General features: G+C 45.6%; 1 protein-coding gene across 1 annotated transcript; it reads right to left on the reverse strand.

Moving 5' to 3' along the window:
- Window positions 1-1,404: 1,404 nt before the first annotated feature.
- LOC144153326 (large ribosomal subunit protein uL1-like) lies at window positions 1,405-2,079 on the reverse strand. Its single transcript, XM_077684976.1, has one exon. It carries the CDS (start codon window positions 2,077-2,079, stop codon window positions 1,405-1,407), a length of 675 nt encoding a protein of 224 aa, XP_077541102.1.
- Between the last annotated feature and the right edge of the window lie 16,474 nt (window positions 2,080-18,553).

The raw sequence follows: 18,553 nt of genomic DNA on the forward strand, positions 1-18,553 counted from the left end.
CCTGCAACAATTTCTTCCCATTCAAGTAACACGCTGAGCGAGCTGTCATGAAGGCTGGTAGCACCATGTAATCGGCAGATATCCCACAACAGATTGACCAATAGCACATCTCATTAGCGCATTTACCATGAACCACACGGTCACCGCCATCACAAGCCAAATGTGGTAGTATGTCGGGCTGTATACCCCGATGAAAACAATTATTTTCTCATCACTGAGTCCGCTAAATCACAGCAAGGCATATCTTCGTGTGGTGTAACTCTGCGGCAGGTTGATGCATGCTGTTGCTGATAGAAACGTGACTAAAGCATACTTTTAGGATGCAAAACCGGTTACCACAAAATTACTCCTTGATTGTTCAAGAAATGGACTGGTGTCCCCGCCGGCGAAGCCTCACCACGCAAGCTTTACCCGTGAGCTGTTTCAGGTAAGCGGACAACAAAAAGCCGAGCGTTAACAGCTCGACACTGCACCTAGACGATTTAAGTAACTGGTCACGACAACGTATCACGCGGGTAATATCTACGCAGAAAAAGAGGGAACCTCAGGCGTGAATTAAACGCCTACGGGACCGTAGCCCAAATAAGTACAAATGCGCAATGCCTCCGGATTAAGCTGTAAAGAAACGAACCTTAAATTCTAAAGGAAGTGATCAGATGACTTTTCAGTCATGCGTTCCGGCATGGTGCCCGACTTCCGTCTCACAGCTCTGCAAGAACGTGAGTCAACACCCAAAGTGTCTTACATTTAAGACACATCCAGGTTAAGTTATCCTCTCCAATGTACGACCTCAAGAAGTGCCCCCTTTGTTTAGTTCACCCATTATTCATTCAATGTGACTACTTTCCCAGATTATAAAAAAGAAAGCTGCAGCTTGACATACAGCTTTAAATAGAAGGGATTTTTTTGCATTCCCGTGAGTATCTTGCTCTCTGCCGAGTGTGGCTATTACGACAGCTTTAGAAAATCTAAATTTGAAACACCAACCGTTCAGTGTTGCCCAGCGTGTATTCTATCAAGGGAAGATTCCTCCCTCAACTCCGTTTCCTTTACCACCGAGCCCGACAGGCTTGGCTCTGAAGGGGAAGAGCAGCGCCGGCGTATCACTCAACAGCTGCATAAAATACAATACACCGCTTCGTAATAAATATATTTCTAATTTTTTGATATCACAAATATGAAATACGTCAGTGTTTTTTTATTTACGGTCGTATTTGTGTTATTACAGGGTCTTGAAAGAGTCGTCCTTGGCATTTACAGACAGTCCAATTTAGCAGCATTCGTCCACCTAAACGCCCAGTCACTGCTGCAAGTAGAGAAACACCCAAGTAGCCCCATGGAACGCTGGTGCCGAGAAGAAAATTTAGCACACAAGAGCGACGGAAGATACCAAGGACGAAATGTTCAGTTGTAGACTGGCATCCACCTTCCGTTCTTAAGGGCGACGTGAATGCACATGACGTTCTCCCACTCGCGCGGCAGCCGCGAAACGACTTTCTTTATGGCCACTTTTAAATTATCCACTAGCTTCCGCAGCTTCATACCTATGTTACCGATGGGGAGCAAAATATACGGAATGTTCTTCGAGCGGAATCGGACGGTGACCCTGGTTTTTCTGATCTTGTCCGGTAGAGACTCTCCGGGCTTCACCACAAAAAGCCGCTTGGCGGCCCGGTTCAGGGCGGCATCCAATGACCTCGGAATCTTCTTCATAATGGTCGGTGAAGCCAGGAACAGGTCGTACTTGCCGACGATCTTTGCAATCAGCTTGGTCTTCCTATGCATGCTACGGAGGCCCCGGGAGTTTATGAAAGGCAAGCTGTGGTCCTTGGCCTCTTTGCACAGATGGTTTTCGCCCAGGATACAAACGTTGAGATTGACTGTCGGGTTGTGCTTTAGTTTCAGACTTCCGTATATCGACGGGTACGTATTTATGTTCCAGTTATTTAGTACGAACGAAACTTCAAAGGGGTCAGACGACTTGTGGCCCGGCATTGTAGCCCACTGGTCGAGGCAGGCCCTCACGCAGCAGTCCATCCGGGCCCTGGAAACTTTCTCTGGCTCGCCAACATGGTCCATCTTTTCGGAGACGTCTCACAGCTGATAGGATGGCGACCGTGCTAAGGAATGTCGGACAACGTTGGCTTAACTACCCGGATCTTGATTTCCGCCGTGCTTACAGCAGTTGTTGTGGGTAGCCAGATAACCCCCTTGCGTGCTTACGCGTCTTCTTCCGCCTTTCAGCTCAACGTATTTCATGATGATGATAGCCCGCAGCCACTTAAATAGGCAGAAGGATATAACAGCCTAATTTAGTAGCTCCACGCCGAAATTTTATATCCCCATTTTTGCATAATTAAACCTTATTATACTCAGCGTCCGTAATCGCAGTGAACGTAAAGTCTGAGTGGTCGCTTCCAGCAGTACAAGATAATTAGCAATTCAAAAACGTTCCCCAAATTGAAGTGCGGAACTTCCACGTCTGCTGTTGGGAAACCTTATAGATGACATATATCTTATTCAGGTTTGGCCGAGGTTTTATAACCTTGAGATCCCCAGATGTTTTCTCCTGAAGGTGCAATTTTTCTACTTTTCTCCATTATTTAATGTCTTTTTCCCTGCTCTTCATTGTTTCGAGGTGCTTTTCCCTCTTTCTCTTCTTCTTTCGCCTGCTCTGTTCACGCTCATCTGAGGTAGCAAGGACCGCCGTTTGTGGGGCTAACCTCCTCAGTCGCAATTAAAGCTATCTCTCTTTCTCTCTGGTATATAGCATAACCGCAACTCTTACCGGATAGTGTGTCAGCAATATGGTTTGGTAATATGCCTGCTTGTGTTAACACACATGCCAATTTTTGTTTGAAGTCACAAGGATCCATTAAGAACATTGTCTTGATTGCGGTTATGATGATTGTCTTATGACCATCCCCGCCAATTGTGCACACGCGGCAGACTGTAGCGCCTTTTCTGAAAGATAGCGTGTAATTTCGAGCATTTACTTACCCGTCTATTAAAGACGATAGTTTTACTTGTGCTACTTAAACGCAGAAATTTTGGTCTGTCTGTCTGTCTGTCTGTCTGTCTGTCTGTCTGTCTGTCTGTCTGTATGTCTGTCTGTCTGTCTGTCTGTCTGTCTGTCTGTCTGTCTGTGACTCGATTCAACCACCCGGCCAAAGTGCAATAAAACCTGGGTAGTATACCTATATACTGACTGCCAAATCTAAACGTCAAATTCCGGTGTTAATGTTCATAGTTGTGAACATTGTTTAAAAACAAAACATTACGCAAATGGAAGGCAACAAATGAATACATGAGTGCTATTTGCAGTGTTCTTTAAATAAAAAGTTTATGGATTCTGGGTTTCTGCGACAGCAAATGAAATACTGTATCGACGGTAGAAACCATCGCCTGCTGTTGCGTGCGCTACCTCCTGGTGCCATTTAAGAAATCACACGTCAATATCAACGAAAGGTTCCACTAGGTGGAATCCACGTTCCGCTTGTAACACTCGTGGAGAAGGGCAACGTGATTCAATAAACGTTGTAGCAGGATGCCTCAATTAACGCGCGACTGCGCCGTACGGCAGCGCTAGCATTGAGAAACCGGACTTGGAGCAGTGAAGCGCGGTAAATTTAAATTGACTTAAGTAAACCTCTAGCGTATTATCTTGGAAGGAACGAGACAGACGAGGAACAGCGTGAGAGGTGAGCCGGAAAGTGAAGGAAGACCTTTACTTGTCAAGGGCACCAGTCGACTATCTTCTTTTGGCGACATTTACAACGTAAGGAGGAGATACACTGCCAATTTTTTTCCTCTTTGAGCAAACGGCCATATTTTCTGCGTCTTGCTGTGACCATTTTGTGGAGCATCCGTCGAGCGTATTTTTGTGCACCAACGCCGAATTTACGGCCAGCATAGTTAACCTATACTTTCGCAATAAAGCTGCCAAAGTATTGCTACGAAGTGTCAATCGATCGCTAGGACCCCAGTAGTCACTTTTAAATATTGTCTTGAGTGCACGATGCAAGATACGACCGTGTGGGGACATGGGCAAACAGACACGTCGTTAAAATGTACTACGACTGTGGGTACACGCAAGTGCCCGTGTTAACAAAGCCCCTCGAACTCATGACTGTCGCAGCAAAAGGTAATATGAAGCGATATATTTGCTTCGTCTCGAAATGTGGGTATGGAGCATATATTTTCGTCTGCAAACCCGGAAACCCAGAGACAGGCTTTGTCACCTCGTCATCACCACCTTGTCATCCCCTTTTTCTTTCTCAACACTAATACTCTTCTTTCACCTTCTCATTTGCCTTTCACATTTCTAAGGTGAATATATTTCTGTTTTTTTAAGAATTTAATTTTTCAAACACGTCATTTGTCTTCCCCATAACATCGGTCTTTTCTGATACCTTAGAGTTAATGTGTTGAGGGCAGTTACCCTGGCCACTGCCGCTCAGTGGGTATCAGCCATCTTCCTCGGCGCCACAACAGCCTTGACCGCGTTCGGCTCGCAGCTATATATTCATTCAGATTTTTTTTCTGACAATCCTGTTATATCCAAAAATTTCTTTTTCTTCTATCAATCTTCTTCTCCTACTTCACTGTTTTTTTCTCTCTAAAATTATTCTCCATGATTTAAGGGTCCAACCAACCAACCAACCAATCTGCACGCGCTTCCCAGCTCGCGCAATCACGCGCTGTCATCTGCCGGCATTTCGTTCGGTCAGCGCAGGTCCGCGCTCCCGTGGTCCCAGGGGTCCCAGGACGTCGCTTGGCAGTAAGCGAAGCCAACCGGCTTCGTTTTCTGCCGAGCTTCCATACGGGACCCACTGGACCCGTATGGAGTTTATTCACTCTGTTGGGGCGGGGAGGATGTTGTGAAAGAAGATGTTCTCCGATCCCCGCGCATGCTGCCATTATCATCATCATTATGTAAATAGAATTCATGGTTCCCTCTGCACGTCCCGGCCCTTTGTCTCCTAGTTTTCCACAACATTGGTGCAAGAAACCCGGGAACGAAACCCCCTCGACGACTCGGAAGTATCCGACCTTGGGTTCAACAACGATGGAAGCCAGAGACCGCACCGATGCCGACGGACGTGCCTACATACCGAAGGGCCCATGAGAACTGTTTACTACAGCGGAATCTCATCGCGTGTTGTGGAATTTGGGTGAGTCAATCGAGAGCCGCATTTCACTGTGGAAGAATATGATGGCGGACGCGGGAAAAGAGGACAGTTTATTGAAGCTTCCTGCTATCAGAATCATTACCGTAAAACGACAGGCACTTCGTGCACTAATACAGAATATTCGAGCAGAAGCCCTTGCCGCAGTGACCTGCCCGCAGCCCAGTGGCCTAGCGCTCAAAAGCCTTCTTTATCGCCTCCAAGAACACGAAGCCAAGCTGAAACAGCTTGACAAAGAGCTTGAGCCCCACGCAGCCCCCGAATGTCTCGAAGAGGAATTTAACACATGCTTTGAATATGAGGAGATTATCATCGACACGAGAACAAGATTACGGTGCGCCTTACAAGACGGGATTACAGCAGAATATCAGCGTACTGCTGATGTATTATCCGGCATCTCCGACTCTTCGCTCGTAAAGAAGTCTTCAGGTAATCGTGCTCCGCATAATTCAATTCCGACACCGCCCATTACAATCGAGTACCCCGCTAATGAAGCCGTTCCGGGTGAAGCTTCAGCAGAAGATTTCCCAACTAAAAACCGTGAATTTATTCGTCCGAAGCACTCAGAGAAAACACCTAACGACAGAGACCAATGCCAGCGTGAGCCACCTTCAACAGTACTCGGCCAGGAGCAACTCCCACGGGGCCCGGATTACGACATGCTTCAGCGGATACATAGCGCACGCAAGGCAGCAGCAAAGATTGGCCTGAAGAACCGAGCCAAAGCCCTTTCTCCTTGCCAAACGTCATTCGCATCAATCAGACATTCTCCCAAGCGCTCGACCCGTTTGACAGTTCAACTGAGGAAGCGCAGCAATGACTGGACACTGTACGAACGCGGAAAGTTTAGGAGACCACCGAAGTCCTTGATTAGGCGCACCAAACAGACAAACCCTCGGATGCGACAGAAAACTCGTCTGTTAAGCAAGGACCCCACAGCAGAAGAATACAGTGAAACCAGCACGTGGGATCTACACAAGTATCATCATCGACGGCTTCTGATCCCAAAGAAAATCGGCGAAACTCATGAGGAACTTACTTTCGTCCAACAAACTGTGATTGTTGTCGACAAGTCCGGAACTGCACACAAGTATATTTGTCGGAAGCGCAATCGACGCTACAAACACCGCTGGAAGATCAAGCTGCCCTGATGGAACTGGACGAACACAGAAAGTGACTATGCCAGTGAAACGGACTACAGGGACGGGACAACTAGTTTATTCACTCTGTTGGGGCGGGGAGGATGTTGTGAAAGAAGATGTTCTCCGATCCCCGCGCATGCTGCCATTATCATCATCATTATGTAAATAGAATTCATGGTTCCCTCTGCACGTCCCGGCCCTTTGTCTCCTAGTTTTCCACAACACAGGCCACACCCAGACCGTTCCCTGTCTACCAAGGTTACATGATATCGACCCCCTTCAGTCTTCAAGCAACGCATCAAGCACGACTGAGTGTAAACCCAATTACCTCAAGCCCCTCCTCAATGGTTTTTCCCTGTAGTTAGAAAGCGGTTTTTCGTTCAGATATCTTTCCAAGCGTAGGGCCCATGTCCTCTTGGCAGGACCATATAGGGCTAAACTGACTCTGTTCTGGCGGGCGTCGTTATCGTCTTTTGCATCACCTCTGATCTACGTAATAAACCATCTCGTTGGCATTACACACCTTTTGCTTGTTATTGCATATTCATCGTTATACGTGAGCCAGTTTTAAATGTGCCATCAGTTCTGTGTTGATTGTAGCAATATAGGCTGCATCATTTTTTTCTTGAAAACGTCGATTAACTAATATTCGAGCATTGCTCTTGATAGTTTTCGCCCTGTTACGTGTGCATTTTGCGGTGAATATTAGTTTCGTCTAAAAATTCCAAGTCTCTCGCGCATGTGTATTAAATCTTATCACGCGTCAGTAGTGGCGTGACAAGTTGTCGCGTAGCTATAGTTCTTGCAATGTCGATTTACTTTCCGTCCAATTTATGAGTCCGCTTGTTAAACTGCTAAAGAGAGGGCAGCCGTGCGGGATAGAACGCTCGAAGGCCGTCATGAAAAAAATACAACTAAATTTTAACTGTGTGTTACGCTTTCATCCTTTGTTTCGTTTTGAACTACTGCTGTTTCGAGACGTTGATCCTGAGCGCAAAAACAAGGAACACCAAGCTTAAGAGCGCACCTGCAATCTGTTCACGACGTAACCACGTAGCGACTGCGCGAAATCACTGGAGCGCCGAATATGTTCGGGTTTGCGCGTCCACGTTTAAATTCGTGGACCTGTAAACGTTACAATGCTGGATTTGCGAAACCTCCTACGCTTCAAAGTTAGCGATACGAAAGTACCCCCTGGCGTAATAAACGTATCAACGGTTGCCCGTTATCATGGTTACGGTAAAACGAATCCTGTAGTACCTACCCTATTGTTGACTCTGTAACTTCACGTTCATCTGCTACGTAAAGACGGCGATAGACAGAGAATGCTTGAAAGATAAAGGTATGCCTGTAGTGCAAATTCACTTGTAAAACTTGTAGTTTTGTAGCTCGCTACTTACTGAATAAACTTCTATTTTACCGCGTCACACCCGCCGTACAACGGAAAGACACATGTAGGTCTTTAAAATTTCGTTAGAGTAGTTATTTCCGAGAAACCTTCGATCCGAAACCATCGTGTTTTCGGTTTTGCACCGGGAAGGCTGCCCACCAGTCAACCATGTTCTTTGTCCTGCACTTGTTTGGCTTCGCAGTCAAACCACCTTCACCGACTCAGTGGCGGCAGTTTTGAATAACGGCAAGGTTTGTCGGCCCACCTCAACGCGACCGAGCTCCAAAGCTTTATTTGCTATAAATAAAACGTTGCGTTTGGTTCCGGATTATACGAATAGAAGAATGCGATAAAAAAATTCCCGCGCCTTCCCGCGAGGGGAACACGAGTAAATGCAGAGCATTGGGGTCGTTAACGCCGCGTAAAGTCGCGTTAGGGTGGGTATACGTGTTTGGGGTAGAGAGAGGAGTGTTAAGTCGCGTTAGGATGGAGCGAGCGTCAACCAAGGAAGGAAGGAAAAACGCAGTGACTTAAGCACGAGCGAGCGCTAGCCGCTTTATATTTGCAGCGCCCGCAGTAGAGGGAGAGCAGTGCGGGGGGGAGAGCGCTCATGCGCAAGCAGCGCGCGCCCTTCCACGCCCCACCGCGCTGCTATCACACACCTGTTACGCCGAGACCGCGACGGAGCGAACGGGCTGACTACGATGCATGCGCGCGCCAGCTGCTGTTGAGAGAGAGGAGGGAAGGAGGAGAGGCGCACCTGCTGCGGACGCGGCGCTGTGGACGCCGTCCGACGCAGGAAGAGGCGAGGCTACGAAATGCTCTGCATTTAAAATAGCGTCGAAGGGTAGCCCGTTCTCCGGACAGATAGAGCACCAGCCGTCCTAACGAGGGAAAATTGAATTGAATAATACAAAGCTTTGTTGCAGTGACAAGAAGTGGCGAGTGTTAGGAGAGCGTGAGTGATGGCGGGAGATAGGCACGGTAGACACATGGTAAGGGCGGCTGAAGAGCAGTCTTTGGCGAGTTTAGTAGTGAAACAAGGCGATACGTCGCCCGTTGTAGTAGCGCCGAGGTTGAGCAGTTTTGCGTGGGCCTTGAAGGGGCCTGCTGCGCAGGCGCGAGGAGCCTTGGTTGGATTGGATCGGATTGAATCGGATTGGATTTGGATTGGATTTGAATTGGATTGGATCAAACTGGATTGTTTTGGAAATCCAATCCAATTGGAAATCCAATCCAGTTGGAGTGCGGGTGTGTAGAGAATTGTGTCTGCACATTCGCCGGTCTGCGTATTCCAGAGGAGTGATGTCATAGCCGCGGCAGACGCACTGGCGCCGGCGCTTGCACAGCTGTGCGCCTCCGTTGCGCAGTAGCCAAGTCTGACGGTGTGCAAGAGCCGCTAGAAAGGCGTTTCGCGTGGTTCCTGGAGAGCCGTGCGGGGCATTCGTGAGGAGCAATGACTGGACTGGACTGGACTGGACTGGATCGGACTAGACTGGACTGGGCTGGATCGGATTGGATTCGAGTAAACATCGTTTTATTAGCCGTTAGCATGATAATCCCCTGGATTTGACGTCGGCTTAGGGACTCGCGCCGCTGTGGTCTGCTAAGTTCCGCTCATGAGGGGCAGCAGTGCCTGTGCTAGAAATCGTCCTCTTTGGTGCTTTAATGCATCAAAATCGTATTTTTAGTAATTCAGCTATTTTTTCCAGCTTCTGACACATGTTAATTATTTCAAGCTGTATTTCCCACAAGTCTGCAACGCACGGGGACAGAGAGAACAACTTTCTTCGGAGCATCGGTCAGGAGACTGTGTAACTCGTCCTCTCTAGCTTATTCGCGAGGTTCAGTGCTCAGAGATCCTCAATCAGTATTCAAAATGCGTGGACGTCGCTGCAGTATTTCTGAGATGCTCTTATGAATACTCAGCAGTCTAATGCTACTTACCAAGTAGCGGGCCCGTACACGCTCATGGCACAGCAGGAAATAAGCTGGCTGTCTTCTATTCCTTTCGTTTTTGTTGACTTGTTCCAGATAAACTTTTTTTTGTGCAAAACGCATTAATATTTTTGCACCGTCACAGACGTCTTATTAGTAGGTTCGGGGATGTTTGGGAGGCTCAGAAGGTTCGTGTGGATGTTTTCTTCAGGCTGTAAGGCATGCAGTACCTTCTTCAGAAATTGGCGTTCGTTATGGCTGCGTACAAGAAGGTGCATATCAGCAGCGTAAGTTGTTTACTCATATGCAAATACAATGAGAAGGTTTGTGCTACGTCACCACGATCGCGACCCAGACAACGTTGTCCAGAATATTGGAGCGCGGCTTTTGTGCTCCGTGTTTTTATCGTAACCATCGTTATCATAACGAAATTACTATCAACCCGAACAATTAGGGAAATGATTACGGTGTTGAAGGCTCGATATACTCGCTAACGAATACAATAAATAGTATACGTGCACATGTTCCAAGAACCGATGAATATTTCCAAGCAGCTTTTTATTGCACTCCAAACCTTCCAGCCGTAACGAACAAATTCTGGTCTACTCTGGATGGCGTCCTTGAAGCTGAAGAAAATTACTATTACTCTTGGACCCGGCCAACTAATATGCTCGGTTTTATGGTGGTGAATAAAGTTTTTTTCTCCTCTAGCTCCTATTCCTCTTGAGTGCAGTTTTCCTATAAAGTATGCCTGAATACTGGGAAGATATAGCTTTGAGAAATGTACCGAAATATTCCTCGAGGTATGAACAGGCATGGTGTTACTGTATCTTTACCGTAGACGGGACTCGTTTTGCTCAATAAACCCATACTGGTTAGAAGCCAGGTATAAAACCAGCAAGCACCTATACACACAGTGGGTTATTTCCAACTCAACCTACAGTTTTTACATCTCATAGTGCATGTCGGCATATACTTTAATGCCATGAAAACGTAAAGAGATCTGATACAATACTTTCGAGCAGTCAGCAAGGTTGCAAAAACTGTTTTACCTTACGTATGATTACTGGGAATCGCAATGCCTTCTGCCAAAGTCGACAGCCCCGAAGGCCAAGAATTCGTGTTGGTCTTGTATTTTGGCTGTTGTCATTTGCTAGTAGCTCGCTGTTTTCTTTGTTGGAAAGATTGCTAAATACAGAAACTGATGCCTATCTCCGACTCTTCGCGCTCCGCACTGGACCGGCTTCGTAAAAAAAGGGGCGATGCCGGCAATGTTTCTTCGGTAGCGGTATCCAAAACTTTAACTCAGGCCTTGAGCTAGTGTATGCGATTTGTTGCGAAAGTGATGTGTCCCTCAAACACGCCCTCATTTCCAAACGCAAAGCCGAGAGGCCCGTCAATGCTATCTGCAGAAGTAAGCAGCTCTGGAACGACTGGACACTTTTTCTTTGGTTAGCAGAGCTCAGGTTGGTAATGGTCAATTGTAAGATGGGCCCACAAGGGGCATCATTCGTTAATGGCGGAGTCATTCAGAATAGTTTTTATGGGCACCAAAAGAAACTTATGGGCACTTATGTATGATAACAACAAAATGCAATCACTCCTTTTTTTTCTGCATGACATGTTTTGAGTTAAACACGCGCAGCTATGGTCAAATTTTCCCTCGTCCAAAATAGTATGCTTACCGCGCCATAGAAGGTACAGTAGGATTCCATTTTGTTCCTGGGAGTTTCACAAAGTCCAGTGCCAAAAATAGAGTTCCTAAGAGTTAAGGTAGGTAGGGCTAACGATATAGTAGTCAGAGCCGGCTTAAGTTCAAGGTTATCATCTCCTTCATTAGTGATAAAGTCACATTCCTTCAATAAAACAATATAAATCAATTAAATAAAAGCTTCCCCCGCTGTCAAGCTGGTGTCCGCGCCAAGGGAACTGTGTGGCCCCAGCCGAATATTTACGCCCGTTTAAACTCGGCTTTTTACTGCCCATTCAGTTATTGTAAAAACCTGAAATGAAACCCTAACTGTGATTGTGGGCTATTTCATGTCCAATGGTACAGTAAGCAAGCGACAAGTATGCTTCGAAAAGTACGCTTCTAATTAGGAAAAGTATATGTCTAGTGGATAGGAGGCCATTCCCAGAATATGGAGGAACCGCGTTCCCACGCCGATTAATCATGTGTTACGTTCTTAATGAACGCAAAGGCACCCGCGTGGTGCAACAGAAGAACGGCCGGCAACGCAAAAACCCACCATGTGCGTTTAAATGCGCACAACAACAATGGGCAATTGCTGTTTTGCTTCACATATATTCTACTCCGTGTTTTGTAGTAACCGGGTCCCCTAATTAGCTGCATCGAATACTGCCTGACATACCATAAAAATTGCCCGGCTACCGTCGTCACGCAAAGCACCCCTAAAAGAATAGTTCCTCCAACAACGAGATCTCCGTTCCACCAAACTTGATCTAATCCCACCATGCAAAATTGATCTCATCACTATAGTGGATCGTTTCGAAAAGCTCTTGACGCCGAGAGCTCGCGTTCGAGAAGTCCTTTCGTCTGATTTTTCATGTTTCACTTCCAAAAAAAGCAACCACCGAGAGCAAAAAACGGGGAACAAATACTCTCCACGATTGATAAGGCATGTGGATGGTAGTCAAAGTTTCAAGAACACTGGTAGCCGAAAAGGAGGCTTTTATGAGTGAAGACACTAAGTATAGTGTCAAAGAAATACAATTTCTGTTTAGTTGCATATTACGAAATTACTTAATCTATATTCCCACTGAAACAAGGTCATTGCGCCCACGCTTAGTACACCAACAGTGCTTTGTACAAAATGTTTCACTACAATCTTGTGGGTCGAATTTTGTATCCCCACTGTTTGGCATTTGCAGGCCAATTATTTCTGTGGGCTGCTATTGGTCCGAAACCTGCTAACCTTGATGACCTTGTAGACATGCCTGAAGAGCTACTGAAGCGTTTTCAGCGCTTTTATCGCACCCTACTTTTACGAGGCGTGATTGTTCTTTTCGATTTAATTCCGTAAATTCTGGCAACACAATACAGATAAGTATCTTGTTACTGCACACACATAACATATTGCCCTGTTTGACAGTGCGATGCTTTTTATGCTGTATAAGGCTTCGTTGCGGAAGCAAGGTGAAGAGATGGCTTCATGGCGGTTTTAGAAAAGGTGACACTAAAAACATCTTTACTCAAATTTCAAAGTTGGCGTCGGTATGTTATCTCACTAACAACGCTAACCTCAGGCGCTAAAATGTTTCGCTAGCTCCATTTTTCTTAAAACTGCTTGTATATGAAACGCTCGTTATACGTAGGCTTCAGTATGCTTCAGCTATTTAGGATGTTCACCAGTTACCTTTTTCTACTCGCCGCGGTGGCTCAGTGGTTAAGGCGTTGTGCTGCTGAGCACGAGGTCGCGGGTTCGATTTCTGGCCGCGGCGGCCGCTTTCCCGATGGAGGCGAAAAGCAAACAGGCCCGTGTGTACGAGATTTCGGGGCACGTTAAAGATCCCCAGGTGGTCAAAATTAATCCGGAGCCCTTCACAACGGCGCGCCTCATCGCCTGCGTTGCGTCGGCGCGTTAAAACACCTAAATTCAATCAAGTTATCTCTTTCTTGATCATTGGATTGTGTCACGAACCGCTCATCGCCTTTCGTTGTTTATAACTACTCCCTCACTACAACCGTGTCTAATAATTACATATCTTTGGGCTGATATCGAACACAAGAAACGTCTTTCGCAGATGTCCCATGATATTAAACTAATCCTGATATTAAACGCAACCTTCTCCCCCCCCCCCCTTCGTGGATGCAGCTCAGAAAGCATTGATCGCAGATTTCAAGTTAGTGTGCTCATTTCTCGAAAAAATGTTTACTTCAATTCATTTTTACCAAAGACCGCTACCGACTGGAACCACCTTACCGCCCCCATAACCAGCAACCCTGACACATCATTTTTCGAGGCGCCCATATTGAACATTGTTTAACTTACTCCTTTTCATAACGTCTTTGGCATTGAGAGTATTGTAATAATTAAAATGAATGTTCTTTATTTATTCGTGATTGATGTGTTTTGTTACAAACATGTACGCGGAATGCAGTCCAATTAAGTGCAGCACTTAGTGCGAGCATACAAGCCTAAATTATGTAAATTGATTCGTTTTGCCTTAAATCAAATTCTGCGGGTGACTGCCAATTATGCAGATTTCTTGTGCTGCGCAAATGTACGAATACACGCTGCAAGCACTACTGCAAAAACTTCCCGATGGGCCGTCCACGAAAAATTTCTGTTGTTTCAGTTACTTTGCCGCACTGTGCCTTGTAGTATTAGTAATGCATCCTGCAATAGAAAGGGAGAGAATACAGCGTGACATTTCATTTGTCACTTCAGGCAGTAAGCATTGTTCTCGAGCAAACATTGGAAGCCACTTTTTTATGTATTTACACCAAGGCAGCTCAGAGAGGCATTCAAATGATATATTTGCATGTGTGAGTGCCGGTCGTTGGGAAATAAACATCAACCCTTACACTGATACAAAATAAATTGCTTTATAAGTTGCAGATATAAACAGGCAGTTATACGTGCTCTCTACGACCTAGGCCCCAAACACATGAAGTACGCCCGAAACCTAAGGCTCTGGAGTCAGCATGCCTAGCAATGGCTGTCATTTGCGCGTGGGTGTTATTCCGGTAAGTTACCTCTACGCAACTTCCGATTTTCCACGTTTCCCTTTCAACGCTGATGTCTGCCTACTTTAGATATCAGAAGGCTTCACCAGTGGGGAAATGTGCCGATCCATTTTCATTTCTCGTGAGCGTTTCAATGGGCGAGTGCGAGAAATTATCCTTGTGATAGCTATTCTTTCCATTGGTAAATGAACTACAAAAGCCGGATTTGATTATCTAGACATCTGTTCCATTCTGAGAACTTAAAAGCGTTACACAAATTGCGGCAACATAGGACCTTGACTGTGATTCCAAATCTGCGTGTCGTTTCCTCTTTCTTCTTCCTCTTCTCGTTCTCTTTCTTCTTGTTCTTCATTGGATGTCTAGGCTTGTTGCTCACAAGCCGAGAGCAACAAGCCGGTTGTGATGCGGTTTGCCATTTTTTTTCGATTTTTTTTTTGCTCACGGCAGAACGTATATTTTGTTTTGATCTGCTTGTCATTTTGGTGTAGCTTTTGTTTTCAAACAAATTTTTGTCAGAAGAATCAGACCTTGCCGTGTGCAAAGCCCAAAGTTGGAAAAAACTTCAGTCGGCGGAAATAGCGCGCCACCCGCGCCACCTTTGTAAATTGTTCACTCCCGCATTACGCAGGCTAGAAAAAAAAAACAAATTGCTTTTTCAAGCTATTCGCTGGCATGGGCATAACTCACAAAGATATGAAAAAACAAAAAAAAGCGCATGCCCACACATGTTCGTTTACAAACACAATCCCCTGCCCTAAAATGTCGCTCGCGTAGAGGTAGAGCATCAGCCTCGCGTTCAGAAGGACCGTGGTTCGAATCCCGGTGCCTCACAATTCCCAGCAGGATTAGCCACCCTGGTGTAGTAAAGGCCGCAACCGCCCATGAATACGCCAATTAACCCTCGCCCCTGAGTTTCCAGTTGATGCGAAGCAATTGACCACGGCGGCGGCCAGACTTGTGATGCATCAGAGGGCACAAAGAATCCCTGTATCCGGACCGGCCGCCATTGGAATCTGAACCTAGTATCGTTTAACACGAGAACTTTACCTGCGAAGCTAGTCGAGAGGTTTTTTTTGAGGAATTAGGGGGCATTAAATGGGAAATAATAGGGCTTAGCCAGGTTAGGAGGACAGGTGAAGCATTCACATTGCTGAAAAATGGACACGTCATATGTTACCGTGGTTTATAGGACAGAAGAGAACTGTGAGTGGGATTTCTAGTCAATAAAAGCATACCTGGCAATATATACGAATACTATAGCAATAACTGCAGGGTCGCTGGTGCTCACTGTTTTGCATGCGTAATCATACAAACGGTAATTAAACTTTGCAGTTCGGAATCTCGGAGTAGAGATGCCCTAGAAGAATTTTGCCAAATGAAACTGTGTAGAAACACGATTGTGCCTAACTTTTAAATACCAACATACCTGCTTACTGCAGCCACTAAAAAGGCAATTATTTAGTCTACGTCAATTAGACCAACGCCATCAAATTACCACCTCATTGTCTCCCCCTGGGCGCAGACCCTTACTGTAGAGTTGCTCTTCTCGTAGATCTGAGGGCCTAGTTTAAAAAAAATACTGTGGGGTGAATTTGATTACCCTGTATATTGCCGTGCTATAGGCAATCTTCTGTCTACAAGGTGGTACATACTCCGCTAGGGATGCATATATACATCATTTCGTACTGCCAACACAAATTGGACATACATCCCGAGTAGACAAAAGCTGGGCGCTACAGGTCTTGTTGAAAAACTCCATTTGAGCAGTTAGAGTGAAGGAACACATGAAATCAAACCTACCGATGGAATCCCAGATCATGATTTGCCAAATATTCGCTTGATGATTTGCATAATAGTGAAACGTTTCGGTTTCGATACTACACTAACACTTCTTTAAAGTGAAGACATCTTATGCACAAATAGGATAAGCTATGGCTTAGCTTCAATCGAGCTCAGAAATGACTGGTGGACATGTATCTTCGCAGTACGTGCACGCATTTATGAGATGCTGGGCTAGTGTCATGCAAACCCAACATTTAACGTATGGATCCTAAGGGAAATACGCCCATTAAAAATGAAATTTCAAAGTATTAATTTGGTCACACGTTTCATATCTCGCTCTAGCGAATGCATATGCGAAACTGACATCAGTGCAAAGTATATTTACCTTTGTAACGATCTTCGTAGGGCCAATGGATTATCGTGGCATTTGGCGTTCTCTGCTCCTAGGTATTTAGCAAAATAGCAAAAAAAAATGCGAAAGCATCTTGGTGAAAGCTACCCCTTCAAAAAATACACGTCAACAATCTTCTTTATGCACTTCAACTGTCCGGATAATGTCGGATCTAGAGCGTATTGGAAGATTGCAAAAAATGGCGATTGAAAAGCAAGTCAAGAAAGCGTAAATTATTTATAATATTACTGCAAGTCTTTTCACTAAGTGAGTAGTAGTGGCGAACATTTATTTTGTTTTACTAGGTGGGAAACTACGCGAAGATCAAGAATATCGACGGGCGGGTGGAGGTCGTCGGCGCTACAGACATATTCTGTTCGGCAGTGAGCCAAGTCACCAACTGCACGTAAACAACCTCCTGTTCTTGTTTTTTATGGTCACACTAATTAGTACAGCTGCCTTATTGTGACGCAATTGTGCTAATTTCAACAAGCTTTCTAGCAAATAATAATTACTTGAACCGAGGAATTGCTTAGGCAATTAAAGGGACACTGAAGTGATATGTAAACATTGCGGGATTACTAGCACAAATTGTAGTCCGGAGTCCCCAGGTCACGTTTCGACCACTCTGGGCGCGTTTACGCGATTTTATTTAGTAGAAAAATTAATTCGAAAATGCTGTCCTCCTTTCTTTACGCTCGCCCATTTTCTGTGGCGTTTTCGTGTGACGTCGGGAGGAGCCGAGCTCGCAATTGGCTGCGCTACTGCACGGCTCCCGGGCCTTCAGACAGAGTAGCAGTCGGCCCAGCGTTTCGTCCGCCGGCCGCCGACGGGTCGTCGCAATTCGTTCGCTCAGTTGAAACCATGGTTGAAACGAAGCCAGGACACGTTTGTGAATGGAAGAATGTGCCTTTCTTTACTTGGTTAGTTTGTACGCTGTATCTAGCTCCAAGTCAAGGTCACTTCACACAAGCGCTGCACAAGCGCACATGCGACGCTTCGCTGACTGGTACGCCAGTAGGAAAATATAAGGCCTCTTGAAGGCGGGAGAAGAGTCAGCGAAGTCAATATAGGTACTAAGGAAATAAAATCAACTGATGCTTTTACCGTACACCGTAAAACTAGGGTGCGGGAAGCACTTTTTTGCGCTGGGCAAACAAGCACAGCGGCTAGCAGCAAGACTACGCATCTGAGAACGCTTTTCCGTCTAAGAAATGCAATTGCTAGACGTGAGATATTGTGGAAACTTGGGGCTGCTTACTGCACGAGCGCAAAACAACAAATAGTCACCTAAGCTGCTTGAAATGCTAAAACTAAATAAAAATGTGAACTGGTTATACATTATATACTCTATATTTCCGTGGTCGGCAGCGTTAGTCATGTGTTGTCCAGGGTGAAAGCTATGGTAATCCCAGCCTCTGTGAAAACCTTCTTTTTTAAATTGCACACCAACACACTCCCTGTGAAAACATGGATGGAAGAGTGAGGTCTTTTTGTTGCTTGGAACAACTTGTGCGTTCTTTGTCAAAAACCTGAAACTACAGAACATGTGTTTATAGACTGTTGGGATGCCATTTTCTTTTGGGACGTCCTCATGAGAACCCTAAAGAAGGAGTATCCGGTGACACCCTATGGAATCAGGTTCCTCGGTGTAAACAATGAAGACGATGTACCGCATGATATGATCATGCTTTTAGGATTGTATAGTATCTGGCGCTCTCGAATGGCGGTGCGCCATGCGGATTTCAATGCGCAAACTGTGAGCGCATATTTCAGGGAAAAAGTGAACTATCTGTGCGAGTTGTACGAAGTGGAAAATCCTGACGCGGGAATTTTGCCAGTGCTTCAAAAATTGACATCATTTGATGTTTACAATAGTTTCCACCAGCCAAAACATGGCAGGCGCTTTTTATTACATCGCTGACTTGTAAAAATGTTTAAAAAAAGGAAATAAAGACAAAAAAAATAGTCTGTGGCCGAGTCGTTTGGAGTGCTAGGTATGTCAGCGCC

Source organism: Haemaphysalis longicornis, unplaced genomic scaffold (genome assembly GCF_048455015.1).
Source record: "Haemaphysalis longicornis isolate Haplotype H1 unplaced genomic scaffold, Haemaphysalis longicornis Haplotype H1 scaffold_9, whole genome shotgun sequence".
Lineage (NCBI taxonomy): Eukaryota > Metazoa > Arthropoda > Arachnida > Ixodida > Ixodidae > Haemaphysalis > Haemaphysalis longicornis.